The 24,955-nt window shown below is 45.8% G+C and overlaps 2 protein-coding genes across 4 annotated transcripts; both read right to left on the bottom strand.

Annotated features, from left to right (window-relative positions):
* Nucleotides 1–2,987: 2,987 nt before the first annotated feature.
* On the bottom strand, nt 2,988–5,600 carry LOC148326648 (transmembrane protein 233-like). 2 transcript variants are annotated; one of them, XM_088309317.1, is made up of 4 exons: nt 4,975–5,600; nt 4,704–4,902; nt 3,779–3,913; nt 2,988–3,693 (listed from the first exon to the last, which is right to left on the bottom strand). In XM_088309317.1, exons 2-4 carry the CDS (start codon nt 4,869–4,871, stop codon nt 3,676–3,678), a joined length of 321 nt encoding a protein of 106 aa, XP_088165443.1. In that variant the 5' UTR covers nt 4,872–4,902; nt 4,975–5,600; the 3' UTR covers nt 2,988–3,675. The 2 variants fall into 2 exon arrangements, with proteins under 2 accessions (XP_088165443.1, XP_088165442.1); XM_088309316.1 differs by having other exon boundaries at nt 4,704–4,847.
* A 2,068-nt stretch (nt 5,601–7,668) lies between these two features.
* Nucleotides 7,669–24,308, bottom strand: LOC148326647 (RNA-binding protein Musashi homolog 1-like). Of its 2 annotated transcripts, XM_088309437.1 has the most exons (15): nt 24,144–24,308; nt 23,621–23,661; nt 23,025–23,106; nt 22,849–22,933; nt 19,442–19,471; nt 16,332–16,373; nt 15,878–15,970; nt 11,345–11,393; nt 10,634–10,716; nt 10,153–10,270; nt 9,649–9,729; nt 9,120–9,176; nt 8,448–8,504; nt 8,218–8,372; nt 7,669–8,019 (listed from the first exon to the last, which is right to left on the bottom strand). In XM_088309437.1, exons 1-15 carry the CDS (start codon nt 24,206–24,208, stop codon nt 7,978–7,980), a joined length of 1,080 nt encoding a protein of 359 aa, XP_088165563.1. In that variant the 5' UTR covers nt 24,209–24,308; the 3' UTR covers nt 7,669–7,977. The 2 variants fall into 2 exon arrangements, with proteins under 2 accessions (XP_088165563.1, XP_088165561.1); XM_088309435.1 differs by lacking the exon at nt 19,442–19,471.
* Between the last annotated feature and the right edge of the window lie 647 nt (nt 24,309–24,955).

Below are 24,955 nucleotides of genomic sequence, written 5' to 3'. Positions count from 1 at the left end.
AATGATAAAAAATGTTTCAACACAAGAATTTAAAGGAAAAAAAAAATGGAAGTGGACTCTGGTGAAAAGCTTGAAGTGGTTTGGACGGTTTGCATTCTCTTGCAACTTTGTAAACTATTCCAAATGGTTTTCGCATTTGCAGAAAGAGTTTGTTTCTTCGCAGATACCAAGCCATAGCGTCATTTTCCGGGGTCTGCTCAAACTTTCAGTCGTATCACTTCCACTTTTCAGTCTTCACGTCGCAGCGGCTCGTTTGCAGCGTTTCATTTCCGAGAACATGTGCGTTGCGATTCCACTTTGTCGTCAATTTGTTTTGTCTTTGCCGTCGGGGCGTCTTATCACCTCCGAACCGAACTAGACAGATGACTCTTGACAAGTTTCCTGGCATGGGTGATTCCGGAGTTTGACACTGAAGTTGAAGTTTGCCAAAACAAAACGAGTTGTTTGGGATGTTGGGGCGGCGGTGTCGCCGTTCTGTTTGGACTTCACGTCAAATTGGTGATCTTCATTTCCACTGGCGCAAGAAAGAAAATGTGGAAATCGGAGAGTTGCTGGCTTGCACCTTGCAGACTGTCAAGTCGCATCACGCGAGCAAGGTGGAGATTGACGAGCTCCAAACGGGAGAATTCCTCCACTTTGAGTTTGAGGTTGGAATTTTCAAAATCAGCAGCCTTGTGCGAATGTAAACGGTCAAATTATTTGTTGTCATGATAATGCAGAAATAAATAAAATATCTAGCACACTGTAAATGATAGATGGACTAATTGTGCAATGTGGGAACTTTTTCCATTTTTATGTAACAGGATCGGTGCCGAACATGAAATCCAGTAGTCCACGTGGAATTCTTTTCAGAGCTTAAAATCGAGTTCCAAACTACTGGATTGACGATAACTCCGATTGAAAGCCAATCAGCAATCATGAATTGCCTCGCAACAAAAAGCGTTCCATAAGTCAACATCAGCTCGATATCCTTCAACGCTCAAGTAGCTTAATTATTTTGTTTGCCACCTTCCCACGGTTATCGCAGTTGATGTTTTGGACCCGGATGAAAGCGTTGCTTACTGGCCAGAATGCGTTGGGGGCAACGTTTGCAAGGAGGCGCTCTCCATCTTGTGCTAATGGAAGCAGCTGCCTTGACTGACCTATTTCAGTGAGTCACGGAGCGCTCTTCCAGCACACTGCCTATTGTGCAACAGCAATGCTTCAGGTGACTTGAGGCGCGCACGCACGCACACACACACGCACGCACACACACACACACACAACACAGCACAACTTTCACATTCACGACGCTAGTTGAGAGCAAGAACCTCTCACCACATTTCTTGAACACTTGTGCAGTTGACAACTAAAAAGGAACTTCAATTCTTTTTTTCCTCGTGTGAACAATTTACAACAATTGAATTTCATTTTATCAGAGTGAAATCAGACTCCTGTCAGAAAGACGACCTTAATCCCTTGATTAGGAAAAATGCTTTCAAGTCACCTAATCCTTGCACTCTTTTCATTTTTCTCCAATTTTGCCTTCAAAGAGATGGCGCTCCAAACACACGGACGTATTTCATCTTCCACTGGTGGCAGCGAAATGTTGACCATTTCAAGACGGCATTTGCACGCGGCGCAAAGTGTGACTCTGGCAAACGCGCATCATCTATTTGTGTGTGTGCGTTCAAAAAACATGTGACATAATTGAGATGCAATGAAAATGCAGAATCAGGCCAAAGTGAAAGAATCTGTTGCGGCACATCAGCAGGTTTGATTTGCTGCACATTGAATCGATGCAGATACAGACGAACGAGCCAAACGCCAGCTGGCCGTCGCGCTTTGGAGCCGGAGTGCCTCACTTCAAGTCACGCTGCTGACAAGAAAAAAAAAAAAAACTCATTCTTGAAGGGATGATAATTTTGCTTGCAGCGGACTGTGGAGGTCTCTGTGAGCGAGTCACTATTTTCTTTTTGTGCCACATCGTCTGCACTTCTAAATGACACTTTAAAAAAAAAAAAGATTGACATTGATGAATTTTTTCCTCTCAATGTCAATGCTTTGAAAAAAAAAACAATTATTTCTCCCTTCCCTAAATCAGGACTCACACTGAATGGCACTTTTTGAATGCCGTCGTCTTCACCCTGAGACAGTCCGGACTACCAGCAGGAAATCGGTTATATTTAGTGGAGGATATACGATGACATATCAGGCGGCGGGAACATTTCTCGGCTAAGTTTGCAAGTTTGGCCCTGAAGCCATTCTAGTCTGCCAGAATACGTGACGTCTAACAAATGGCAAGACTGGAATCCGTTTTCTTTCTCAAGGGATTGCTGGAAAACGTCCTTGAGAACCTGATAAATGCAACATAATTGAGGAAGTTCGTTTTAATTGGAGAGCAATTCCTAAATGATCATCTCGATTTACAGCTGGACAAAAAAAATACACAAAACAATCTCATTTAGCATTCAGATTCATATTACGTTCCTTCCCCTTATCGTTTTTTTTAAAATATTTTTTTAAATCCGCTGACAAACATTGTCACAAGATAGTGCATGTACATTTTTAAAACATAAGTTACAATACAGTTAATAATGTCAGAATTCGTGGTGACGTGGAGGCTGACGAGGACCCAAACGCGAGGAAGCGAGGATTGGGTGTTTAGTTGAAAAATAAAAAGGCAAGCAAGGCACTGAGAGCAACAAAAAATTAAATAAACTAAAAAAGCAAAATAGCAAGGATCAACAAAACAAGGACAAGAAAAGAACGAAATACTACGACTAGGACTGAGAAAAGGGAAAAACTCTAAGAACCGGACGACAGACAATTAATAGGAGACAGAACACCTTGACATGAAAAGCAAGTGACCGGGACAACAACAAGGACAGCGACAGGAAACAAGGACATGACTTAACTAAACTTGACGAGACGGGCAGGAAGGCCGCGGGCAGGAAGGCCGCGGACCGGATCACTGGACAGGATCACTGGACAGGATCACTGGACAGGATCACTGGACAGGATCACTGGACAGGATCACTGGACAGGATCACTGGACAGGATCACTGGACCGGATCACTGGACCGGATCACTGACCAGGACAACCGACCCAGACAATGGAGCAATAAAAAGTGAAAGCAAGCAGGGAACTAAATACAAAGAAATTGACGAGACAACGAGGAGCACCTGGACGAGACGCGGAGGGTTGGAAGGAGCCGATTGGTTAACACGAGGCCTTGGGTAAACCAACACAGGTGGACGCAATCGACTTGACGAGACAGAAGACACACAAACGCAAGGCCAAGACATGAAACCAAATACTAAACCAGAAACAACAAATACAGATCATGACAAATAAAAGATCTTTTAGGCAATGTCTTCACAATATTTGGCCTGAATAAAGAGCAGAAGGCGTGAAACACATTTGTGGAATCGCCTGCAAGCTTCCAAGTATACTCAGTGTTTATCATCAGATAGCAGAATTCATTCAAAAATAAAAAATAATTCCATCCTCTACATGGCGGGGGGGGGGAGGGATGTTTGCTCAACAGGATGAGATATGACACATCACAGCTATACATGAATGGAGCCCCCCCGCCCCTCGGTTCTTTTCAACGATTGCCGAGGCCATCCTCCAATCAGCAGCTTAGTTTGTCCCGCTCAAGCGTTCCAAAAAAGTTCGTCTCCTTCATTCCCTCAGACCAAATGATTCATCTGGAACACAAACCCAAAGAAAAAAAATCTTCTGGAAAACAATATCTTTGCGTGCAGTTTATGTCAGCTCACTCAAACTTCTTACGGCGGTGAAATGCACAGTGGAGATGATGGTGATGACGAGGAGGCCGATGATGATGGAAGCGATGGCGACGTGGAGCGCGTTCTTGCCCAGACGCCTTGAGCCGTCGTAGTCACCGTTGGAATGGCTGTTCCTAGACTGAGGACATTCAAAAAAAAAAATTAATATTTCCGGGTCATTGTTTGAGACGCCATAAAAAAAAAATTAAATGAACTTTCAAGCATCATCGAAGGTTTTGCATTCATGGGAGCTGTAGAAATCATTTTTTCATTTCTCTCAGCAGTCACATTTGGCTAAGTTGGTGTCAATTTTCATATTCACATTCTCGTTATGAGCTGATAAACCTCGGTTCACCGACGGTAAAACAAAGAAATTTAAAACCCAATTTAAGGTTTTATTTGAGGTAATATTTTTAGTTTATGTTAATAATGCCAGGATGGCCGAGTGGTCTAAGGCGCCGCGTTCAGGACCCAGTCTCCCCAGGAGGCCTGGGTTCGAATCTCGAATTTCCCCATTGTGGGACTAATAAAGGCAATATTATTATTATTATTATTATTAACAATGAAGCTAGCTTACACTTAGCGCACTTAATGATCAAATGTTTTTAACCTCCACAGACAATAAATGTTTTATGATGGTTGAATCGTGTAACAAGATTCATTATATTTCTGTTCTGGTTTTGGATTTATAAATCTTTTTAACTCAGCAGAATTTTGAACTTCAACTGTTCAGATTTTCCAGAACTAAACGACTGACACGATGTGCTCAAAACACTTTCAATTGAAACTTAGATCAAGTCAAAGTTTCAAATCTATCTTTCACAAGATTTTTTTCCACAATTTCATTTGCGAGAATATTCTCGTCTACCGAAAAGCAAAACAGGCGTTTGGAATCATGACACAATAAAATACTTGAAATGCATACGTACCATGATCGAGAAAACCAGAGCAACAACATTGACAGGATATGCAGGACAAAAACAGGTAAGCATCGTTAAAAGAAGGTAACTTCGAAGTGGAGGTTCCTTTTCGTCTGTTGAACTCTTCTCACTAACCAGTGAACTTTTCACCTGCTGGTTTAGCACTCCCAGAGCCATTTAGAAAAGGTCAAAGGAAGAAAAACGTCAACTAAAAGAGGAAATTGGCAATGAGCAAATCCCAAAGTCGAGCGATCCTGACACCAAAAGGCTGTCGACACACCTGTAAAAGTTTTGTGTCGACGACTCGAGTCCTCTCGTAACATAAAACGTGCAAAGAGAGGAGCGAGGAAGGGTGAGGAGCACAAACCCGACTGGCCTCCATCCAGCTGAGAAATCCAACTCTTGACTTGCAAATAGCAGTGCAATGCAATGTAGTACAAACTGCACTGCACATTTGTTGTCCTACACATTTCCTCCGCCACTACCAAAAACTACAAAAACTAAACGGCCTCCTCACAGTTTGCACCTCACACAAACAGCACAGCCAAGGAAATATGCGTCATTTCCTGCCTCTGCATGTCAGTTGTGTCTGGAAAACAAATGAAATTACACCGACTTACACTTAGGAAGAATTTATTAAGGTTTTAAAATTGAATTTATTAACTGGGTAGTCCGTCCCGGGGGCAGAGCGACGCCCATTTATTTTTGGGGTGGTTAGGAGGGGTGACAAATTTTCAAAAAAGGCCGGTGGTACATTTTTCCGGGCCAAGAATCGTTCCTTGTGCATGTGACGAGCCTACTCGCGAAAATTAATCATCGACGAAAATTGCCTCAGGACGCGTCTTCAGGGTCACGACCAACTGTTTGTGTGCGAAAAGACGCGAGACAACAGTGTGCGTTCAAACTTGCCAGTATTTCCTTATTCTGACAACCAGCTATTGGGGCATACCATTAAAAAAAAGAGGGGGGGGCATTGCCACAGAAGAGAACAGAGGGGAAGTCAAACCACTTCAATTAAATTAGCCAGCTAATTTAGGGATTGCGGAATTTCCCCCCTCTTGTAATGGTATGCCCCAGTAACAGGTGGGAAGTGCAGTTACGTGTTGTCAGAATAAGGAAATACTGGCAGGCTTGAACGCCCGCTGCTGTCTCACGTCTCTTCATACACAAACAATGATCGTTAGCTCCCCCGCAGCGGCGTCATTCACGAACGTTTTATTTTTTATTTTTGTTGGGGCCCAACAGTTATTATGATTAAGACCAGATCGGTACAAAGATCGCTGAGGGCGGGGGACTGACCGACAAAAAAAGGGCCAAATGCCCAGCTCTGCTGTAACCGTAATCTTTGTAACCTCGTGTGAAGCATTGGCTCGTTTCTTGACATAAATACCAGACAGATCGTCAATATGCAAAGGGAACACGATCCCAACACAATCACTTTTTTTTTTAATTCTGAGAATAAAGTCTTGGTGCCGCAAGATTATCCACACGCAGTGTGCTTGGACCAATAATAGCACAATTTTCATTTGTAAGGTACAAAATAACTTATTGCTTTATTGTAAGTTCAAAAGTTACAGTGTTGGTGTCCAGCAGTAGTTTTGTGTCACGTCCCAGATGGTCTGACAGGAATGACTGGCTGGAGGAGGAAGTGGCTTCAAGTGTCTTGCTCTGCTCAACATGAAACAAGGCTGAACAAACAGGTCACTTGTTTTGTTTTTTTGCACATCTTGAATTTGTTCCAGCGTTTGCCTTTGCCTTCCAGCCAGCGTTTGCCTCCATCGAGACCCTTTATCAGAGCCGACTGGGACCAGACCCTGTTACATTTCATGTTCCCTGCCCAAACCCCCTCCACCCAAGATTACATGGAGCAGCAACTGTATATAATCAACAATTATGCGGAGGAGCACAAAGCCATGAATACAAAATAAGTGATGTGAGGGAAGCGGTGGAGAGCAGTGAAACAAAATGGAACAGGGAGATCGTATCAGTACCAAAAACAGGCAACTGGAAAGCTCCATTCGTGGCTTGCCAAAAGGAATTCCATATCATCCTTTGATGGAAGCTCGCTCACACTCACTTGAGACGCATTCACATGCACTTTCAATTGTGACAAGAGAACAGAACATTTTTGGGAAGCTTTCTACATTTTGATTCTCAGAGAATGTCCTTCATTTATTTCCACGGCGCCTCACCGTGTAAATGCATAAAAAGAAAGGAAAAAATCATCCATAAGTCAAGTCAAGTCAATCCCCTCCAAACAAACAAAGCCCTGATTTTTCCGGGTTAAGTTTAAAATGACCCCATCAACATTGTCCGTTAAGTAGTTTTTATGCAGATGCACGAAATCGGTTTCATCACCGCTTAAAAAAAAAAAAAAAAAAGGATGACTTTGAAAAACAACGTAAATGCCAGACAAATGATTTGCCTCGTCATGGACAGTGTCACACTGCGTCGACGCTGGAGAGGAATGGCCAATAACGAACACAAGAACCTCGTTTCTTCTTGTGTAATAAGTAGTGAGATGACCACATTTCATTTTGCAGATGACTTCCAGTGAAACAGAAGTTGACCCTCTCCAAAGCAACCAATGACATGCCCGCTGGTTCAGTAGTCCCTCAGCCGCCCTTCCCCTTCATCCCAAAGTCTATGTACAATATCTTACAGGAAGACATAAAAACATTGCTTTCAAACCAATAACAGAATAAAATAGCTCACAGATTATCATATTATGTCAATATTAATAACAATATTACAAAGGTTTGTTTTTAAAGACTATCAAAATATACTTTTTTTTTTTCCGTATTTCCATGATGCTTAGAAAAATGACTTGTCGTTGATTTGTTCTTTGTATGTTAAAAAGGATTTGGGGAGGAAAATGCTTCGTGCCGGCTGAGTTTTTATCAGTAACAGCTCAAATGATTTCATGATGCAACGGAACAGTGAGTCAAAATAAGAAAAACAATTGTCCTCTGTGGCTTTGTCAAAAATGACAAAGATTTCACCAGAGCCTTTTTTTTTTTTTTTCCACTTTTAAAAGAATATCGGTGGGGTCTAAAGAAGATCCAGATGAGGACACACGGGAAGATTGTGTTCGTGTGAGATTAGTACAGCAAAAAACAGAGCTCAGGTTTTTAAAAAGATATTCAGTCGGTGGGTTTAGCCACAGGTCAGCCAAGCGGAGCTGCAGCCAGCCAATCAGGTTGTGCCGCCAAAGGGCACTCAGCATTTGATTGGCTCGTCAGCAGAAGAGAAGCCCCCCAAGTCAGCTATGACCCGAGTCGTCTCAGTGGTAGCCATTAGTGAAGGCAGTCGCAATCAGAGGACCCTGAGAAGGCACACGAATGCGTACCTGCGGTTAGAGTCACAAACAAACACCAACATTCTTGCAAGGAGAAAATGTCGACGCGCCCCTGTCCAAATGTCAGCGTACAAAATCAAAATTTACCACCTGACCCCCCCAAAAAAAATGTGACAATAAACATGACATTTGAACTGTGGCGTGGAGGCAGAATTAGCGCCATACCCCGAGACCATGGCCGAACCCTGTGCTGGGGGCGGGGCTAGCCGCACTGATGTAGCTGCTTATTCCTGAGTCCTGATTGGCTGCAGCGTACAAGTCAGCCATTGGTCCCGGGCTGCTGGTACTCAGAAATCCAGCTGTGCGAGAAGGGGTGGCGCCTAGGTGGCAGACAAGATAAGTCGAGCTTGAACATTAGCAACTCCAAAGACACATTCTTTGTGATATTCACGCACCTCGAACAACTGCCGCTGCAGCCGCTGCCATTGGTCCATATGCAGTCAAGGGAATAGCTAAAGATGACCCCCAAAAAAAAACAACTCATTAACGGAACAAGTTCCAGTTCTGGGTCGCTCAAACATGAATCCATCAGCAGATGGAAAACTGAAACCAACTCAAGAATGGCTTACTTAAAACAACAACGTTGAGGAGGATTTGGTTTCTGAGCTAAACGCGCAAGTACCAGCCATGCTCACTAGGGGGCAGTATGAAGACAGCTCCTGTCGTCCACTCCACTTACTGGTTCTTTCAATTTTTGGGGAGCTGGACCCCAACATAATTTGGGTGACCCACTACTCGACACCCGCGGGTTAGGGGTACAATCTGATAGGAACAGCATTTGAAGGCTCATAATTTGAAACGAATGCAGATTGTCAAATGTATCTTGCATCAATTTAGTCCCTCAAAATTGAATAAAGAACTTTGCATTGTAAATCGTGACGCAATTTGACCACACGATAGATTTTTTGGACCAATCACATTATCCCAGAATGTCAGGAACTTTCTTTAATGCACTCGACAAATGTAAAAGCACCCGGAGAAGCTTGTTGATGATTGCTCTGAGTCAGCATTCAGTCAAACGTTGGGATTTGACGTTTGGCTGTTAAATACATTCGGTACCTACTGACCTGTCAGCTCGGGGGGGTGGGAAGATGTCAGGAGGGGGGTCCTCTCTAAATGGAATTCTAGAAACAGAGAAGGTCAAGAGAGAGCGCTCTGTAAATACAGTCACCATCCACAAGCCGCACTACAGAGCCACAGCGGGACACGAACATGAAGGCGAGAGCACACGTTTCACGTGAAAACATCTATTGTGGGAGCAGAGGAAGAGGACACGCCATTCAGCCAAAGGACACAAGGTTACATAAGGCGGTCAAATAAACGGAGCAAAAAATTGGAGCAGACTTCACTGAAACTGAACACGTGACCGCGAGCAACCACAGACTCCATGGGAGCCACGTTTGTATTAAACTGGAGCAAGTGTATCTGTGTGTGTGTGTGTGTGCGTGCGCGCGGCTTTTGTTGTTCCAACACATTTCAGGAGCTCAGTGCTCCTTGCAGCTGAATCAACTACATGCCACAACCCGCATCCTTTGGCTTTTCTTCTCGGCGACTCGCCTGTGCAAAGAGAAAAAGGGTGCGCGCACACACGCTCACCTGGGAATTGGTAGGCGTAGCCGGGCGCAATTCCAGAGTAACTACGGCTGGTGTAGGTGGTGGTCTGGAAACCTGGGTAGCCTGTCAGCAATTAAAAGAAAACACACGCACTGAATAACGATCTGAGGACAATCTGCTACGGGCAACTGGCATGTGCAAATTTACATCTACGATACAGTTCGAAATACTGTATGACGTGTGTCAATATTGTACCGCTGGTTCAAACACAACTTGAACTGTCCACTAGAGGGAACCAAACTACCGTTAATCATTTTAGTGAGCATCATGTTCCTTTCCTGTGTGACCTCGAGGTGCATTTTGTTTTTCTTTTGTAGCGACATTAAACAAAGCGGACCGAGAAGGATGATTTTTATTAATATCAGTTATTATGACTGAATTTTTAAAACAAAAATGTAACAAAATGAGTGCATCACACCCTTGTGTGCGTCCACTTAGTGTAGAAGTGCAAAAGAGCTCGAAGGTAATTCAAGTCGTTGGTCGTACCGAGCATGCCGATGCCCAGCATGAAGGCGTCCATCCCGTAAGGCATCACTCTGGATCGACCTCTGGCTGAACTCGTTGGCGTCATCACCTCCTTTGGCTGCGCTTTCTTGCACTCGACCTACAACACACGGGAAATATCGCCTCGGTCATGCTAAAATACAACGACAAAAGCCACCGAGTGAAGAAAATCCGCATGCGTGAATATGTCGAATATTTTCACAATCCAACCAATTATTTGGTTAACTGAGACAGAAAATATTCACAGAATTCCAGTGGACTCTGCATGTAGAATTGTAGCGTAAACATATTGTCAAATTAGTCGCTTCTTGACAGTGTGCATCAAAATGTATGAAAAAAAACAAGAAAGATCGTCATCAAGGCAGAATTAGATATAAAGCTCAATAATATTGTCTGCCCTTCAAGTTTTGTCGTGGGTTGTTTGTAAATGTGTTTTCTGCCTGTTAGTTCTCTGCTCGCCTACCATTTTATTGTTGATCTCGTGGAAATGAATCTCACACACTTTCTCGACCACATCTTCATTCTCAAAGGTGACAAAACCAAAGCCTGGAAGACACAAAAACACTCTTGTAATGTCTTGTCTGTTTTGAAAAAAAAAAAAAAGCTTCCCCAGAATGTAAAAATCAATCCATTTTAAAGATCACAGGTCAGATGAGCAATATGAATAAATTTGTAGGGGAAATAGGTTCCAATGTGGCTCGCAAGGAAGAACGAGACTATTGCGGGCTGCCGACATGCAGACAGGAATAGCGCGGCCGGGAGTGACGGCCGTCTGTTAAAGCTGTCCTCAGCCTTCATCACGGCGCTTTTCCAAGGCAGCAACATGAAACCGTCACATTGCTCCCCCGTGGTGCTTCTTCCACACCTGAATTAACCTCCAGCGGCCACGCCCCTTTCTTCCACTCGCCGCTGTTGCTTTCCTTTCCTTCCTCACTCATCTCATTAAGTTCCATCCTCTCCTGGAAGCGTTCTGACCCTTTATTGCGACCCTCAGCGGGCGCGAGAGGACGCAGATAAATGAAGCAGGGAGGAGTAGAGGGTGGAAAGGCACATGAATATGCCCGCAGAGTTTTTTATTTCTCCTTCCTATTCTCCCACGAGGACACCTCATAATGTCCTGCACGCCAACGACTTGAATTTGCGCACGTGCACGAGTGTGATACTTTATACGCACCTCTGTGTCTGTTGGTTGTTTTGTCGAACATAAGCATGGCATCGTCGACCTGTGAGAACAAAGCAAAGATTTGGATGGTCTTCACGCGCACGCACACACACACACACACACACACACACACACATTACACCGCATGGGGTGCCATTGTCCCGCTTTAGCGTCGCAGCACGAGGGGAAAACAGATGGAGAGGGCGGAGGGGCAGGGGAGGGGTGACAGGTGACAAAGGAGAACAAGACAAAATGAGGTCCAAAAAAGTGATGACCGCGGCGTGCGTGTGCGTGGAACTTGAAATCGGCACTTTGAATCAGGAAGAAGCACAAATAAGCACACCATTCCGCTCTTCTTTTATTCTCTCATTCCTGCATTTTCTGCTCGTCTTTCTCCATAAAGTTTGGAGACGTAAAGAATTTCAATTAGAAGAACACGGCCTCGTTTCAATGAGGGTGAGGGGGGGGGCGGAGAAAAAACGGTAGTGCTGAATCACGCGGGGATCAAAAGAGGAGAAAGTTTTGAGTGAACGTGAAATTTGCTGACAAACATTTTGCATCCGAAAACGAGTCAACGACGTGAACAAGAGGCTTTGTCAACGCGCACGCACGCCTTTTCGTCTCCTACTCTCGATTCTTTGCTATTTGCACTCATTCCACTGGCCTATTCATATTCCTTCTCCTCCCCTTTTTCAACACCAAACTCCCAAGCCGCCACCCCCCCCACCCACCAGCACCAAAACCACCCCGCCTGCCCTTTGCTGGCAGCAAAGTTCGGAAGCTTCTGACGACGGCTCGTGTCGTCTCGTCTCAAGGGCGCCTTACAAACGGCTTCCACTAAAATGGAATCGGTTGCTTGTTTTCACAAAAGGCGGCGTGCCAAAAGGCAGACATTTTGTTGTCGTCTCCTCGTCACAAAAGTCATGGCAGAGGACAGCCCGCTCGTAGCATTTGCGCTTCCGAGGCATCGGCAGCCGAGTGTGCGGTTTTTTCACGCGTGCTTCCCGAGTGGATAGCAACAAAAAGGACCAACCAAAAGACGCCAGTTGACAAGAATCATTTTGCCAACAATGTCATGTGTAGGTGAGAAAGCAAAGACGCGGGCCGAGTGCGTGGGGAATGACGACGTGTCTATTTTCATGAAACTCAAACCCGCGTAACGTGAGCGGCGCGGACCTCGGGATGGCGAAGCCAGAAGATGAACACGCTCGCCACCTGAGCGCTTGTCCCATCACATTTGAAAAAGTTTGCGGGCCAGATGATGGAAATGGCGAGAGAGGACCAAGGTTGCTTCTGCAGTCGCCGTGACCCTTTTGACTCTCATCTATCTCAATATATGGCAGCCCCCCCACTAACACACGCAGCCCCCGCACCTCCTCCTGAGTTTATTCTGCACTGGTCCAAACTCAATGACGCAGCAGAGAACAGGACAGCTGCGAGCCAACATGTTATCATAAGACGAGATTTACGTGAGCGGTTTGCGACCCGGTTAACGGCACAACCATTTATGCTAGCTTAGCATGATGTGCTGCTTTTTAGGCAGAACAACGGCGAGAAGGAAGCAAAAATGACGTTGAGGACGTAACCATGGCAAAGCACTGAATGAATCAATTTGGCGAACGGGACCGGTCACGTGTGTGATCTTGCGCTGCGGTCGCACATTGGCCCCTTGCCCTTGCCCAACCCAATAAAAAGACGCTCTCCGGTGTCCACGACCCAGGGTGCCGGAAGACAATCTGATTGGATAGCGGTGGGAGGACCGACATCGGTTGAGCAGCAGCTCAGCGTTGCGCCTGCGTCATTACTTGCAAGATGGAAATCCGAAAAACGATTCTGGTTTTTTTAGCTGCAGATATTTGTGTGAAGAACGAGCAAGAATTCAACATGGTAGATTATGAAAAGGGTGGCGTTCGCCCCCCCCACACCCGCCTCCTGCTCTCTCCTCACTTCTCCCTCTTTCATCCTTGCATTCTCTCTCCGGACAGCTCTCTAAACAGGCCAGCAGACAAAGTGTTCAGTCAAGCCTCCTAATTGCTGGCTCATATGGGTGAGTGGAGTCGCAACTTTTCCCGTCTGCCCTGTCCATGCGGCATTTTTTTTCGTTTATCTAGCCCACTCTGTTCTCCATCGACAACTAATGTGTGTCCAAGGTTGTTTTTGTTTGTTTTCTTCCTACTCAAGGATTTTGCTTTCTATAGTTCAGAGAGGAATGATGAAAATCCCGAAACAGGGATTTCCTTTGGACCACGACAAACATGTCAAATGTCAAGAATCACATCACTTGTGAATTTCAGTTCAAAACAAATCAAAGATCAAACGGAAGTGATGTGGTCTCAACTCTCGATTGGGTCGAGGCGAATTCGCATTTACGTCCCGTCGATCCAAATACAAACACGGGCGCTACAAGATATTAGCATACAGCCGCTAACATTTGTTCAGTATGGATAGCGCAAATAAGCTGACGTGGGACACATTAGATAAACAGCCATTTGCCTCCACTCCGATGAAGCAGAGTCGTCGAGACGTGCGCTTCGAGAAACAAACTTCAGTATGCGTCAAAGCGCGGCACAAAATGCAGCGCATTCTGTGTTATGAAAATAAACAGGACACCGAGTCCTACTTCATCCCAACCTGCACCTTGTAAGCAGGCTCGGATAATAAACACGAAATACCTCCCGCTCAGCAGGAATGCACGGTGGGATTGGCGCTACGCATGATACCGCTTCGGTCTCAAGTGTCCAAACATTCTCTCATTGAGTGGAGTGAGGCTGTGCTGCCTTTTCATATGAAAGTGTGTGACCACCAGGGAAAAGGGATTCGTCTCAGCGCTGCAGACATTTTTGGGGAACATTTAACAAACCGTGACACGCAAAATAAGCGCCTGCAAAATTGTGTCACGTATAATCCGGGCTGACTGAAACGCACAACATGACGAAAGGGATATTTTCAACACAACAATCTAGGTTAAAAAAAAACAAAAACTGAACTATTTAGGATTTTTTTAAAGCTGCAAAACCAATTGAAAACTGTCATGTGTATGCCAGACCAGTAGGAGGCAACTTCAGATTGCAAAGAAACGCTTTCGAGCATGCGCACTGGCTGCTGGTCCTGTCGGGTTTTCCAAAGCGGTCTTCGACAATTCTCTTTGTTAACTCGGCACGCTTTCATGATAACAATTTGCTCAAAATGAAGCCAATACACTCACCAAAAATGGTGATGATAGTTCGTCATGTCACTTTAGAAACAATAACCACGTGCTGCTACAAGATAGCTATGCAAACAATTTGATAGTTTGCGAGCAATTAATTTATATTAAAAAAAACATATTTCTAACCTTTTTCTTCCTAAATGAGCCTTTTTGTTTTCTTTCAATTAAACTAACATGACAGTTTTATTTGAAATGTGTACCCTCCGGGACTCAACAGAACTGCTTGGTGGTAAAAAGGCTTTTGATGACATTATTTGAGTGAAATCAGCTCCGACTTGTAGGCCAAGCGAGACAAACAACATATTGGGCAAAGTTCCATTTTTGATTCTTTAGCAGACTTTTTGACGACAGAACCTCGTAAGATTTATTGAATCAACGGCTGTGAGTTCTGTCCTCTTTTGTCGTCACAAATGTCTGTGAGCTCACCTCTGCTCAAAGCCCAAACGGTGCCACTGTCACACACGCCTCTTTGCATTCATGCAAATACAGACTAAAATAAAAAAAAAATTTTAAAAAACACTTGGATTATTGAGGGACAATGGGCAAAAGCAGGTCACCACAGCAACAAACGTGCGTGCGTGCGTGCGTGCGTGTGTGTGTGTGGGGGGGGGGGGGGGGGGGGGGGCGACTGATTTTGGGGTAAAATGCAATGTGTTTCGTTTCGTGTAGTGTGTGTGTGCAAGGGGGGGTTAAAGGAGCAGCTGTTGCATTTGTTAGTTAATAGAAAAAAAGCCTGAAGTCCTTAAAGAGCCCCCCCCCCCTCCCTCCTCCCCGCATCCAAAATACAGTCAGCTAAAAAAGTCAAAGGTAAGCCCACATTGCATGCAGGGTTTAGACTTTGGTGCATTTGTGGCCCATCAGATTTTTGCCCCCCCTCCCAATTCAAACTCACATTTCTTCCACACCATCCCAGCATTCCTCCTTTTCTCTGCCCTTCAACCCTTCAGAGTGCCCCCCCCACCCCCCGCTCTATAGGGGGTTGCTTCTTCCCTTTCAGTCCCCCACCATCACCCTCACCCTCCTCCCACATGCCCCCCCCCCTTCCTCCCTCTCCCTAGCCACGCATCTGTCTCCACAGCATGTGTTTGTCTTGCACCAAATTTCATTCAGAGAAGCCGTACACAAAGTAAGATGCTTCAAAGTTCAGGCAAATCATTCATTGGATCTAACCAACTTTCCGCTACACATTCATCTTCTGCCCTCCCTTCTTGCTGATCATTTGACCAAGTCAAGCAAGCAAACAAATTCAATGTCAATTTTGGTGGAGGGAAAAAGTCAAACATATGAACAGCATCCTAAGGAGCAGGTGTGCAGGTGGACAATTTGAAAGCGTTTACCTTCCCAAATTGGTCAAAATATTGCTTGACGTCTTCAACGGTGGTGTTGACCGACAGTCCTCCGACAAAGATCTTCTTTGTCCGGGTCACCAACTAGAAGCACAGAAAAGGAGCAGAGCGTTGATGATGCTTCTATTATATTGTTGCTTTATTCTCTGATCTAATTTCAATTTCTGAACGCTTTAATTAACGGTAATTAATTTTAGGTGTGTGTGTGTGTGTGTTTGTGTACACAGGTGAAGACCTGCTGTGTGTGTGTCCATTCATATAAGTTTACAAATATGTCAGTGTGTGTGTGTTGGGGTGGGGGAGGCGGGGTCAGGGTGGCAGGGTCACAGTGTCAAGGCTGGTCAAGTGGATTGGCGCCCCTCCTCCATCATGTGACCGACGCTAATCCTAACCAACCAGAGCTGAGCGATTATGGCGGACACGTGACATCACTTTGTGCACTCACCTTCGGCTGAGCGCGGCGAGGAAAAGCCACTTTTGGGTCGATCTGTGCGGGAGACATGAGGGGAGACGGTTTGTGTTTAGTCAGACACACATTGCACTCTCTTATTTATCTAATTTATATATTTGTCTGTATTATTGTTGTCTTGCACTGGAGAGGGGAGCTCTCTAATCTCGTTGCACTCTTGAGTACAATGACAATAAAGGGATTTCTAATTCTAAAAAAAAAAGATAGACTTTCTCACATTCTGAATTTCCAAACTTATGAGTTAACCGTGATGGCCGAGTTCTACTGAAGCAGCATACGAGTGTCGGGGATGCTTTTGAGAGGGGGAGGTTTTTCACACGGTCATTTTTTGAGGAACCATTTCGTCATTTGTGAAACACGTGACAAGTTTCTGGAAGTCTTCTTTAGCTCTCCCTGACATTAAAATTGTGAATTTAAGTGAGACCACAGGCCAAAAAACACAAATCACTTGAAGACGTTAAAACAAGCCGGGAAGCACGGGCTCATTTTGGAGGTAAAACATTTTATTGACAAAAACTATCCGCTCCGAACAGCGATAATCATTTAATTCGGTGGCACGGTGGCTTTTCTCCGGGTACTCCAGTTTCCTCCCACATTTCCAAAATCTCATGTGCGCGTGAATGGTTGATCATCTCCGTGTGCCCTGCGATTGGCTGGCAACCCGTTGAGGGCGTGCCCCGCCTACTGCCCGAAGACAGCTGGGAGCGGCTCCGGCGCGCCCGCGACCTTCGTGAGGAGAAGCGGCTTGGAGAATGGATGGATGGATGGTAATTTAATTATTTGGGATTTGGAAAGTGCCGTGGCAGCAGTTCAAATAGAGAAAAGGTCAATGTTAAATATTAAGCCCAAATTCCGACTCCTCCCCTGGCCAAATTTGAGTCCAAGTGAGGTGTATTTGTTGAAAGGATATCACACGAGAAAGTGGCAAAAGGTGAAAAAAAATATCGTGCATTTGCATTATTTTACATTCTGATTCATAAAGGTGACAATATTGGGGAAATGCAATTTTTGAGACCATTCTTCATCCTCCAAAAGTGATCATTTCGCCAAGAAAAATGTTGTACTTTAGTCACTGAACGCATATGAAGGGCAACACATCCCAAAATAGGACGTATGCAAATGCTGCAGTATGTATAGTAGAGGCTTGTTGATGCGAAAACCGCCCCCCCCCTCCCCCATACTCGCCCCCCGCTCCCCGACCACCGAACAACCAAACACATGGGTGTGGTGAACAAGATACACATTCGGGTGTTTACTCATCGCCTTTAAGTCTTTGCATTATTCTTACTCGTGTATGACTAAACAAATGCATCTCCGCCCTAAACGAGACAAGAAAATGTCACATTTTCAGAAGGATGGTTCACACTGACACATCCACACAACCTCCATTTAGGATTAACAAGATTTGATGCATCCATATTTCGCCCCTCTGGAATGTCTGAGCAGTGGTCAAGGTTAGCGATAAAATGAGAAGCAAATGAGTTTTGAATGAGCTGGCCTGCCCGTAATAATGCAAAATATGCAAAGCCTGCCCTGGCATTTGAAATTTGCGTTATTCTCACTCAAGCCAACAAGATTTGTGATTTTTAGGTCACACAACCTTGTAGTGTATTAAGGTCTTAGGCTTCCATCTTTGTTTGAATAATTGGATGCGTGAAGAGAAAGCCCTCGTGTCTCACACAGGCGTTGAATTGAGATTGGCAGCCAATCAAACGGGCAGACACGACACGCACTCCAAAAGTGAGCAATGCCGACGAGCTTTGCTTCAATATTCACACAATGGAGTCATCGCTCCCCTGTGATCATCTCAGGCTTCCGATGCCAACCCCTCACACCAAAATCTCCTCGGAGGACCTTCAAGTGTCTTTGCGGCCACTTGGAGAGCACAAGGCTGGCTAACGACGTGCGGCGGCGGCGACGTTGCCGCTTCAAGTAAGACAAAGACGAGAAGCGGTGCGTCACCTCCGGCTGGTCCGAGCGTGGAGACGGCGTACGGCAAGGCGACAAGGACGCGCACTTTTGGCGACAGGAAGTGAGCGCATGACAACCCTTTCGGGATTTCAGTCTCATATTGGACATGGGCTTAGCGCTTTAAGATTGGAGGTGGCAAACAACTCCTCAGCTTGCTCAAGACCTTCTCGCTAAATATACCCGTCCATACGAGCGGATTGACCCAAATTCAATATGTAACTACGACTTGGAGCAAAGGTCACGCGGACCTCCGAGGTGGAACGCGATAAAAAAATAAGTAAGCGGCGTTTATGTGAGTTTAAAACACGAGGACCCAATTGGAATGCAAATGGCAGCAAAAAAAGTCAAGAATTAAGAAATAAGACCTCATTATTTTTGTCATTGTCTCAGGTAAAATTCCATTTATTTGTTCAATATCTTTTTCATGTAAAGATATGAATGTCATCTAAAATGAAAATTAAATCAATCGATTGGATTGCTTGTTATTTTTAATGGGATGGGAACATTTCTCCAGTGTTGTATGGCGAATGCAACTGAAATCTTACAGTAAAAACAACCTAGAATAAGGTACAGATGGTTGCCAACTATGACTAGGTTAGGCCTAATGCATCTCATTGTAGTGCCGCTATGGCTACGAGTCATGCCATGCTGTTAAAAAAAATAAATCATTCCACTTCAGCGAGAAAACAGAATGCATCTAACATGTCATTTCTACAAGTGGCTGTCCTCAGAGGAAGACGACGACAAATGAAAACTAAAGCATCTATTAAGACCGCCGACCCATTTGGCCTTCAGGAAGGCCGCAAAAGCAAAAAGTAAAACGGCTTAGCCAGGTCACCGTTTGCAACACTCAGACATAGCTCTTCACGTCTTGACATTTGACAAGTGGCTCCACCACGTAACAGCCAACGAGCCAAAATGTGTCTCATCGGGTACAAGAAAGCAATTCTTCTTCAAAAGAGTTATAACTGAGTGTTCTCGTAATGCTCTGACTAACACCGGCTTCGTAACACCCGACTTGTGCTCCAGCTAGGCAGCAAAGTGACGGCAAGATGACGCGTTTTGTTTTAGTAGCTTAGCTTTTAGGACTAATCTACGACCAATAGTCACCTCACATGGCCCAGCGTGTTCACCAGCGTAACCGACTGAAAAACAACAACAACAAAAAAAAAACATTTTTTTTTTTTAAATAGAACCTCAAACTAACACACAAAAAAATAATGTGTAAAATAAAGAGAGTGCAGTGAATCTAGAAGAAAACGCAGATGGAGAAAGAGCAAGCATTCATTTGGAAAAGAGAGTGGGCTCATGAGAAAGTGGGCCTGTCCAGTTAGGCCGTCCCAGCAGGCAGCCCCTCTCATTTCATTAATTAACAGGACAAAGAGTACAAAACAGATGGGCCCGTAGAGGAACGACCGCTCCCGTGCTACCCCCAACACACACACACACACACAAGCGTCCTCATAACGCAGCAGCAACGTACACGCACGTGTTTTGCTGCACCTACGCAAGGATCGCGGGAGCAACTTGCTGAGATCTTTTTGTCAAAAAAACAAACAAACAAAAAAAACCACAGCAGCACCACTGACTACCGTGCGATCGCTCACATTCCGTCGGGACAACAAGCGGCGACGGGCAAAATCAGACTTGCAGGGTCAGTCTGCACAACTCAACAATGGCCCCAGAAATGAGTTCACGACGCTTCCTAATGAGGACCCCCGCCCAACTCTTCCAAAGCAAACCCCGGGATGGCAACAGGAGCAATCGAACGTGTGTGCTAACGGTGGCGTGCACATGTCGCGCCTGGATCCACCTCCAGAGCCCGTCCAGGCTTTGGCCGCCCATCGGAGGCCGCGCGTGCGCCTCACAAGCCCAATCCGGTTTCTTTCCTTCAATCCGATTAGTTGCTTTTCAGATCTATACTAATTACAGCAATCCTCCCACCCTCCTCTTCGCTTCCACCTTCTCCACCCCCCCCCGTGCTGAAGTCTTGACCACGTCAGCATTAACCGCTAATCTCCAGTCGCGCTCGGGCTAACCAGGTGTTGGAGCGCCGGAGCAGCGCGCAGCCATCGGTGCACAGCAGCTGCTTCAAGCGTACGCACTGTCAGTGCGGCTGCACATGAAAGCCGTCGTGCCATACGGCCAGGAGCGGGAAAAAAAAAAAAATCAACAAGACTGCACCAAAGTTGATTTAAAGGTCCAAAAAGTCATTTGACTTCTGCCTTAAATCAATTTGGAGCGCCGATCCAGGAATATTTTTTTTTTCCGTCAAGATAGCAAGCATAATTATTTTCAATCCTGTTGTATCTTAAGAGTGTCCCACACATTTTGCATCTCCAATAAAAATATTTGGCTTCAGGAGTCAAATGAGTGAGCGCGCAGTACCTCCATAAAGTCAACGGCATCATATATCAAAATCCCACAAAATCGATTCCAAAAAGCAGAAATGAGCTTTTTCATCCTCCACACAGAAGACAAGTGTTTGTAATAACGCAGTGGAATCGACAATCATTTTGACTCAAACCATGTTGAGGGGGGAAAAAACAGAACCGCGGATCTCACTCAGTCGCTTTGTCCTAACTGCTTCCAGTCAAGTATTTCTCCCGAGAAAACAAATCGCAGTTGCGCCCTTCTCCTGTGTCCAGAAAACAGCACAGCGCTGCCCTAAGGCCCTTTTCTGCCCTGGCAGGAAATCTAAGCAGCAACAAGCTCACTCCAAAAACAATACATGACCTCTTATCGGTTGTCACTTTACAGACCAGTTCCAGAGCGCAAATCACAATTCAACCTGCCCAACATCTTCGGCATGTTTAATGCCACACGGAAGCGCTTGTGTCGGCGCTTTTGCGGACCTTGCACCTGAGAAGACACTTGACTTACAAAAAAAGCAGAAGCACTCTTTTTTTTTTTTTTCCTCACACGGCAAAGATTTGGCTTCATTTGGAGACGGTCCCGATTCAGATCATTTTGGCCCGGTCCACTCAGGAATGTTTGTCTTTCCCATCAAGCCGCAGAGAGATGTCTGCTCTTGAAGTGGCAAACCGAGCAAATAATAGAAGCAGATGAATTGTCGGTTATATTGTCCGTCTAGAGATTTTATTCCTTCCGCTTAAAGGAATTCATTAATTGATAGTAAAGAACGTCCTTTGCCAATTTGAGATGTTCATAAAACACCCCCCCACCCCAAAAATAAAAAAACAATTCAAACTTGAATGAAAACAAAACAGTGAGCTCATTTCTTTGTTCCGGGTGTGTCCTCCCAACCAATTTAAGGCCGCGTATATCACACACTAATTGCTTAAAAAAAAATATATCTATATATATATTTCAGTTTGAAAGCTCTGCAAGACTGCGCGTTCATTCGAAAGTTTCCTCTCCTAACAAGCGTTCACGTCTCACACGTGGACGAGTTCGCAAACACCAGTTGGACATTTTCAAATGAACACTTTCCAATTGCTTGGAAACTCTTTCCGCATTAAAATGCAAAATATTATGAGGATGAAAATTGTTTTGGCAAAGGAACTCCCAGCAGAGCCCTCCCGCAGAGATATGCGACTTTGCGATTTCATTGAAATACATCCAGACTTTTTTCCATAATACTACAAAGTAACATGACGCGCAACAATCGCGTGTTTGTCCATCCACGGCCCTGCCACACGCGCAAACTTGGCCTCAAATGAAGGCAAAATAGCTGACAAGTTGTTATGGCGACAGAAACCCCAACAGGCTGTGTACTTACAGCACCGTCTCCAGCGGCTGGCGTCACCCCCGGCAACAGGCTTGCTCCAACAACTAAGCGACGCTACCTTTCTCCACCCTTGGGCCCATGCTGGGCCCCTCAAAATCATCCTATTGTTATGCGCGTCCAATCATGTGCGCAGGAAAGGCCACAAGCTGACAACAGCCAATCTACATGACCAAGACAGCAACATTCGCACCTTCATAGACATTGAAATGGAAGTGTCACAGCATCACGCATGTAGCTTGCGTGCGTGACACATTTCGGAGCACTGGTGAGTGCCCACATGTTACACGAGTAGGAGGGGAATTAAAAGTCAACTCAAAGGCATTCGTGAGCGTCACTCCGGCCTTCGCAACAGTCGCACTACAACACTTTCTTTTCTTCACATTTTCCGTCATCGAGGACCACAAGAACATGTTTTCGACCAACAAAAAACTCCCTGCGTCAACACGCTGAAGGTTTTGCAGGGGGCTCCGACCCCATTCAGGTCCCCCAGGTAACCATGGCAATGAAGACCAAGAAAGAACGCTTTCATGTTGGCACCGTGAACCAGGATTTGGAGGGGGAAATGAGCACAGAGAAGTGATGAGGAGGGAGGGAGGGGAGAGAGAGCGGGGGTGCTGCTCCAAAACGTACTCCTCAACTTTACAAGCCATACGGTGGGTGGTTAGATGCACCGAGGGGGAAAACACGCAACACACGTTTGGAAAAGTTACAACAGTGAGTGGCAGCAGGCGGAAAAAAAAAGACAAAGAAAAAAACAGAGGTGGGACTCACTGTTTTGGAGTCCAGCTCATGTCTGTTTTGGGCCAGCACCTTTTCCACGCCGGCCTGGTCTGCGTAAGTGACGAACCCGAACCCTCTGGGAGGGACAAAAAAAAATTTGAAAAAAACTTCAACTTAAATCTTCCCCAAGTGAGCGAGCATGCAGGTGCACGCGCACTCCTTCTTACCTCGACCTTTTGGTGACGGGATCACGCATCACCATACACTCCTTCACCTCTCCGAATTTGCAGAAGTAGTCCTTCAAGCCCTCTGGAACATAACAATCATTTTTGCTCGAGAGATGATGGCATGGGCAAGTTATACTTTATGACCATTAAGCTTATAGCAGTTCTTTAAGGACTCACACAACCTGCGTTACACTTGATGGCAATTGTTTCGACCCCATTGCAGTCAGTATGATAATAAAATGTGTGGTTGTGGGGGGGGGGGCGTTCATAGTGGCGGGAATAAACAGTGTGCTGCAGTAAGCAAAACAACACGCCAGCGTGGTCATCAATGTGCAAACTTGTGAAGCCACCATCGATCGTTACATATTAGAGGTTGTGTTTTCCATCGAACACACAAGTCGCTGAGTGTGTTTTGCAGCGTTAATCTCCTCGCGTCGCGGCAAGACTAAATCCGAAGAGCTGATCCTCATTGAACAGAAATGAGGCATGCATTCAACTATTTACACTTGGTTTGCGACCATGCGAGCGTAAACACGCACGCATTCGACCGGCGTGTGTGCGTGCGCGTGTAAAGTAGCGTGCGGGACATCTCTCACCTTGTGTCGTCTGCCAACTCAGACCGCCGATGAACATTTTGCTGAATGGGAGAAAACAAGCAGCAAGTTACATAGGGAAACACGCGTGTTTTACAAAGCACAACACAGCAGCGATATGACGAGTGAAAAGTGAGATCGGTGCGTGCGATATAGCAACGATAAAGTAAGACGAAAGCATCGGCCATGTTGCGAAGTCGCCAATGGGCCAGTGGGGGCCGTTATAATCCCCAAGAGGACGAGAAGGGGGGCTGAAAACGGAGCGTTTTCCCCGTTGATGGTGCACAAGTTGGAGCAAAATGTGGCCTGCCGGAGGAAGACGGATGTGAAAATAAAAAAGAGAGAGCGAGAGAGAGAGAGCATCCCCTCCGCTTGGTGGATCCATCCCACACACACACACAGAAACGCGCACACACGGCGTGCTTGTCTTTTGTCTCGGCTTCGCTCCCGCACTCAACTCCACTTAAAAGTCCAAGGTGAACTCGAACCGAGCCGGATAGGCCCGGTGAAGGCGGAGGCTTTTTACCAGGGGTCGTGCGGGGAGTTGTCCGTGACGGACGACAGGCTGCTCGGGCTCCCTTCCGTGTCCATGCCGCTCGCCGCTGCTGTGTTCCCGCACTGAGAGGAGGCGAGGAGAGCCAGTGAAGCTCCGACGCTTGCAGCTCCAGACTCAGGGGCGGGCAGAAGCGAGGAGTGGGGGAGGGGGGAGGGGGGCGCTGTGGGGTAGTTCGAGGGGGTGCTTAGGAGGAGGAGGGGTGAGAGTCACACACTTGCACACTTGCACACCACGTAGACACACGCTGGAGGGGCGGGTGGTGGTGGGAGGAGGGGTAGTCGAGGCCCCGCCCCCCGCCCGGCCTGTCTTTTATTCACTCTGCCATTGGCGCGCTCTCACCAGCGTTTCCCTCCGCTCACGTCATTGGCCCATCACAACGTGACGGCCCATGAAGGCGCGTTTGAATATTTCCTCTCTATCGCTTAGCCAGCCTCTCTTTTTCTTTTTCCCTCTCTGTGCAACATTAGCATCAAGAGGAGGCCATCATTCTCTGCATTATGCGCGAATAATCTAGAGGCTGTGACGTGCAACAATATACTGGTGTGGACTATATTTAATGCGGTTTTCCTTTTGTTTTGATGCATCACTGAGGGAAAGTCACCGTTTGCTGTATTTCAAGGTCAAATGCACGGCGGACCGAGGCTTCCCTCGTGTGGAGTTTGCGCCCAAAGACAACATGACTCTAAAGGAAAACATCTCGTTGAGGCATGAAGTCTGCCTTTATATGTCTCGGGGAGTGAAAAGAGTGCTTCTTTTTACATTTGGCAGCAGATCCGGGCCGT

The sequence above is a fragment of the Idiotropiscis lumnitzeri genome, chromosome 11 (genome assembly GCF_059441095.1).
Source record: "Idiotropiscis lumnitzeri isolate Australia: NSW breed Sydney's pygmy pipehorse chromosome 11, RoL_Ilum_1.0, whole genome shotgun sequence".
In the NCBI taxonomy this organism is placed as follows: Eukaryota; Metazoa; Chordata; class Actinopteri; order Syngnathiformes; family Syngnathidae; genus Idiotropiscis; species Idiotropiscis lumnitzeri.
The sequence above is the reverse complement of the archived record's forward strand: the minus strand, read 5'-3'. Positions and strand labels throughout refer to the sequence as shown.